This window comes from Primulina huaijiensis, chromosome 15 (assembly GCF_012295235.1).
Source record: "Primulina huaijiensis isolate GDHJ02 chromosome 15, ASM1229523v2, whole genome shotgun sequence".
NCBI lineage: Eukaryota > Viridiplantae > Streptophyta > Magnoliopsida > Lamiales > Gesneriaceae > Primulina > Primulina huaijiensis.
This window is the reverse complement of record NC_133320.1, coordinates 9,628,547-9,634,186: the sequence shown is the minus strand read 5'-3', so window position 1 is coordinate 9,634,186 and position 5,640 is coordinate 9,628,547. Positions and strand designations below refer to the sequence as shown.

General features: G+C 34.1%; 1 protein-coding gene across 2 annotated transcripts; it reads left to right on the top strand.

The window, feature by feature from the left end:
• The first annotated feature begins 1,578 nt into the window (after positions 1-1,578).
• LOC140959922 (beta-glucuronosyltransferase GlcAT14A-like) lies at positions 1,579-3,649 on the top strand. 2 transcript variants are annotated; one of them, XM_073417977.1, is made up of 4 exons: positions 1,579-2,407; positions 2,588-2,666; positions 2,779-2,897; positions 2,975-3,649. In XM_073417977.1, the coding sequence occupies exons 1-4, from the start codon at positions 1,861-1,863 to the stop codon at positions 3,460-3,462; spliced, it is 1,233 nt and encodes a 410-aa protein (XP_073274078.1). In that variant the 5' UTR covers positions 1,579-1,860; the 3' UTR covers positions 3,463-3,649. The 2 variants fall into 2 exon arrangements, with proteins under 2 accessions (XP_073274078.1, XP_073274079.1); XM_073417978.1 differs by having other exon boundaries at positions 1,583-2,407; positions 2,782-2,897; positions 2,975-3,648.
• Positions 3,650-5,640: the final 1,991 nt, after the last annotated feature.

Below are 5,640 nucleotides of genomic sequence, written 5' to 3'. Positions count from 1 at the left end.
GTCGCTATTAGCAACGGTTAAAACAAAACCGTTGCTAATTAGCGACAGTTTATAAATTTGTCGCCGATTTATTTAGCGACGGATATTTAAAAGAGTCGCTAATAGCGACGGTTAAAACTAAACCGTCACTAATTACATTTTTTTGTTCGTTTGTAAGTTTTGTTACCTCACAATTTACATTTAATAACGAAGTAGTAAATTTAAAAGACTTCATTTTTTTGTGTTGTAGTGAAGTATTTAATAGATAACGACTTCACTATTACTGAGTTGTGGTGAAGTAAATTCTTTCTTTAACTTCGACACAATTTTAATATGACGAGTTAATTTGTATTTTATTACTTCATCATTTAAGGAAAATTAATTAAAATTATGGTTCATTTTTTTACTTCACTAAATATAAATTTAAAATTTTTTTTAACTTTTCACTTCATTAAAACTACTGTGTCGAAGTAAAAGATTATAAAAAATTAGAAGTGAAGCCCGTGTTTTTTAAATTGTGAAGTAAAAAATAATATTTTACTTCGCTGGTGTTATTACCGAAGTTGATTGATATATATTACTTCATAATTCATAATCGCAGAAGTAACGAGTTGCGAAGTAAAAGCAAAAAATTCTACTAGTGTTAAAATCAATGACCCAACATATCCAAATCTCATGCGGATTATCATTTGACGAGAAGCCTGTGATACTATATGAAGATAATGCTGCATGTGTTGCTCAAATGAAAGAAGGATACATAAAAAACGACATAACTAAACATATTCCTCCTAAGTTCTTCGCATTCACCAAGGAGCTTGAGAAGAATAAATATATTGATGTTCGTCACATTCAATCAAGTGAAAACTCATCAGATCTCTTCACAAAGGAACTTCCTACAACAATATTCAGAAAGCACATATGTAATATTGGAATGCGCAATCTACGAAATTTGTGAAGAACTGTTTGTGTCAACATGAGGGGGAGTTTACGTGACTGCACTTTTTTTCCCTTACTATGGTTTTTATCCCAATGGGTTTTACCTAGTAAGGTTTTTAACGAGGCAGTATAAAAACACGTAATGAAGACAATCATTATGATCATCATCTCAAGGGAGAGTGTTGAAAATTAATATTTTAATATTGAATATTTGAATATTGAATGTTGATTATTTGAATGTTGAAAATTAGGTAAAATTAGGAGTTGAATATTGAAATTTGTGTGTGATGATGAAGGTAATGATGTAATTTATTTTTGGATTATTTGTAAAGATTTTCTATAAATAGATCTCTCATTTGTGAAGAAAATCACAATTGAGTTAAGAAAAAATATTATAAAGTGTGTAGTGTGATAATTTTGAGAGTATGAGATTTTTACTTTTTACCGTAAATTTTTACGTTTTCACAACATAAAAGATATATTACATTTTAAAGCAATATTCTAGAAAATATTTTTTCAAAAATTTTATTAACCAATTAAGTACCTAGTACTTTTGTTTGACTATAAAACAAGGGTGAGATGCATTGGTGGTTTGGTACATGGCAAAACATATTATTGATGACAAAAAGATGCCCGCAAAGTGAATTAGAAGGCGACACACCAAATGTTTCGTTCCCATCTAAAACATCATAGTCTACTTTAATTTTAAATAATACAAGGGCGGCCGTCACAATGGATTTTCTTGGTCTTTCTTTGAATGTAACATATTCTCTTTAATTTCAATTCTATGATTACTCTAATATCAAGTTTAGATTTCTTCAAACCATTAACTTCAGTTAGGTAGTCTAACCATCTTCTTCGATATGATCTTTCACATTTCTGATCAAACATCAAATTCTTGAGCTTTATCTTAGCACACATAGTGTATTAGGTATATGTTATCCAATGAACCTTGTCCGGCGGCCTCGTGATCGTCTATGGCTTCTGAGCATTGTGGTTGCTCTGACGCTTCTCCTTCTCCTTCTCCTACTACTATCGTCTCAACGCTCAAATACACCCAACTTTTCAGACACTACAGATTATGATCATCGTCCACTTGCGAGGAGGAGGACGAATATGGCTTCGAAAGGGTCGACTAAGTCCCCACCAATCTTGGCTTATTTGATTCTAGGCACCCAAAGGAAAGAGAACAAGAGGATGTTGAGGCTGTTACAATCAATATATCATCCGAGAAATCAGTACCTTTTGTACCTTGACTCGTCTTCAACGCGCAAGGAAAGGATGGAGTTGGCCCTTCTGATCCATTCTCAGGCCATTTTTCAAGAGTTCGATAATGTCGATGTTGTTGGTAAAACTTATGCTGTCAACCAAATGGGAGCCTCAGGGCTTGCTGCTGTGCTCCATGCCGCCGCGGTGCTTCTCAAAATCAGTACAGATTGGGATTGGTTCATTCCATTAAGCATTTCGGATTATCCGCTTCTTACACAGGATGGTACCCAATATTTTTGCAGCTTTCAGGTTTTCAAGTAACAATAATAGTAATTGTACTGGCAGTTATTCGTACACATTTTTACAAGAGATTCTGACAAAATCCAGCATCTTAATAATAAATTCGACACCTAAATATACGTATACTAGGTGATTATAGTCCTGTTTGTACATCTTTGTGCAGATATCCTCTATGCTTTTACATCGCTGCCTAGGGATATAAATTTTGTTGGTTGTACAAATGACACCATCAAGCTCAAGAAGTAAGCACAATCCACCATTTCTTGAATCATTTTCTCGATTTTTCATGGTACGATAGATGCAACAATTGAATTAGAATCCAGTCTGCTTAGAAAAACCCAATTGTGGATGTAGCAGGAAGCAAAATTTGAGTGAGATTGCCGTCGACCCTAGTCTGTACCTCGCAAGAAAGGAGCCTCTTTTCTATGCCGCAGAAAGTAGAGAAAAACCGGATGCTTTTCGTGTATTTGGAGGTTGGTTAAACGGATCACTTACACAATTTGAGTAAGATTCATATGCATGTATGTATGTTGAATGGTGGGTGGTTCAGGTTCAAGGTGGATGATTCTAAGCAGAGGTTTGATGGAGCATTGTGTGAATGGATGGGACAATCTTCCAAGAAAGTTGCTTATGTACTTCAACAATGTGGCATATCCACTTGAATCATACTTCCACACTATACTCTGCAACACACCCGAGTTTCGAAACACAACAGTGATCGTGAAGAAGGATGATGATGACTACAACAAGCACAACACCTATCAAGATACAAACATAGCAATGTTCGGTGGTGCATTCGAAGAAAATGATCGTCTGCTGCGAGAGATAGACGAGCAAGTCCTGAATCGAGGTACGGACAGAGTCGTGGCCGGAAAATGGTGCAAGAAAACGAATGATACACAAGATTTCTGTTCGGTTGTAGAAGATATCGATGGAGTGGAGGAAGGGCATAGAGGAATTGAGCTCCAAAAATCGTTGTCAAGAGCCATTCAAGCTAGCAAATCAGGGGCGTGTGACCACATACTTATGCATACATAGTTCAGCCGATGATGATGAAATTTTTGAACATATTTTTAAGCACCTGTCTAGCTATACACGTAGTTGTGAAGAAAGACCCAACTACACAATTACTCATTAGTAATTAAACTCGCATTAATTATTTTATTTGATGTAATAAATGTTGTTTTCGACCATTTGAGATTTTTTTTTATCCACTGCTTGCATTATTAAGTTCAACGAAATTGTACCATCTGGGCAGGCATTAACTCAAAATTAATAAAGATCACCAACTAATCTCGTCACTACTACCCTAAGAACCAGTTTAGTAATAATCTTATGCAACACTCAGAGTAACAATAGGTGCATCATCGATAAAGATAAAGATTTGACATGTGAATTAATTATGGGAAATCAGAAGAATTTACAACTTATTAAATTTGATACACGACCAAGGGATTTTTCTCGGAAACATCAAAATCTTCGATCCGAAATTGCTAGATTAATGATAAAAAGTATACGTAATTAAGAATGTTGCAAAAAATGTGATAGCAGATTTGGAAACTCTAAACGAGATTGTCCCTCGTCTTTCCCAGTTTGTTCTTCAGAAAGAATATAGTGGGACGGAGATAACGAGACGATGAACTCAGCGGCCAGCAGTGTATATGTTCCAAATGCGATATTAATCTCCACTCAAAATAAAATATTGATAATGATAATAATATAGATATAATTTTATCCGAGCGTTTAAATGCATCATCAGAAACACATATAAGGATAAATGTCGTTTGCGCTAGATACTAGCTTCTGTGATGTAAAATTCATGTTTCATTAGTATATTCATTCATACAGATTAGTGATTATTTGATGATTCATTGAACATCCTTCCCTCGGATTGTCCAAGTGGCTTATCGTGTGGAATAGTATGTGGTTATGGTTGTATACAATTTGTCCTTAGACCCATGACAACATAAAGACTCTACGTACTAGCATGCACTTTGATCCGTTTACCGACTCTATTGAGAGTCATCAGGTGGCGAGATTGGGTGTAGTTTCGAAATACATAGGAGAAAATGCATTATAGTCGGGGATTCGACGTTTGCCTACGGATGAAGATATCCTATGTGATCTGATGAGTTAATGGGCTGAGGAATCTATGGATAAAGTAAGATATACGCATTCTGGAAAGATGTTTCCTCAATTGCACATACCATATAACTATTATTACTCAAAGATACATGACATCATTATCGAATTCATATGCTAACTCTCGATATACCAATGGTTGCTGATTAGATCAGGATATATGAGTTGAAGGGTCCGTACGACACGCTAACCATAACTTAAGTCCTTGCAGACACTATCAGTGATTCTTAGAGGATCATGGAGCGATGCTACTAGATGCTCTTATCATTGTCCGATGGGCGAAATCAAAAATGAGTTATGACTTTCTTGATCAAAGGGTTGATGAAATGAATCGGGATAATTAGGGTAAGCCCGAACAAGAATAAATTTTATTATGAATCACATATGTGAATCCATAGTTAGTTGTATCCATAAACCATTTAGGGTCACAAAAATATTGGACTTTGTGTTCTCCTTGAGATGGTCAAAATTCAAGTAGTTGAATTTGACGACAATAGTTTGATGGAGATCAAACAAAATGCTTATAAAAAAATTTATAAGTTGATTCCATATATTGGAAGTTGTGGAAGTTAGCTTAACTGTAATTGAGTAAGGAGAGTAGAACTGCCTATTTTGGTGAAGGAGTTCACAAAACTAACAGCTGCAAAAATAGATCAGTGAAAAGTTTTGTAGAACCCGTAAATTAGACTACGTATAAGTCATGCATAATTCCTAGTATTTAAATTAAAATGATTTTATTGCATGAGTATTTAAATTATTTTCTTTAAATTTATTTATTTAGTTCATGCAGTAGTTTAATTACTACCTTTTCAGTTAAATAAGAGAGGCCGGACTGGAGTTAGAATAAAGAGATAAAATTTAATATTTGGAAAACATTCTTATAATTTATTTAAGATAAATAATAAGTTAATTTGTTGTAAAAGAAAGTTTAGGGAATTAATTAATTAATTAGAGATAAGTAGTAAATAAATTCTTTTAGGTTCAATAATTTAATTAAAAGCCTAAAATAAAATATGTGACCAATTGAGACAAGTTAATCTAGGCTTATTTTGTTTAAGAAATTGTAACTTAACA

Bases quoted from the DNA above. Each gene is read 5' to 3' on its own strand.
- LOC140959922 (XM_073417977.1), top strand. From the start codon at position 1,861: ATGAACCTTGTCCGGCGGCCTCGTGATCGTCTATGGCTTCTGAGCATT. The intron at 2,667-2,778 runs GTAAGCACAATC...TTGTGGATGTAG, and splicing joins GACACCATCAAGCTCAAGAA to CAGGAAGCAAAATTTGAGTG. The intron at 2,898-2,974 runs GTTGGTTAAACG...TGGGTGGTTCAG, and splicing joins TGCTTTTCGTGTATTTGGAG to GTTCAAGGTGGATGATTCTA.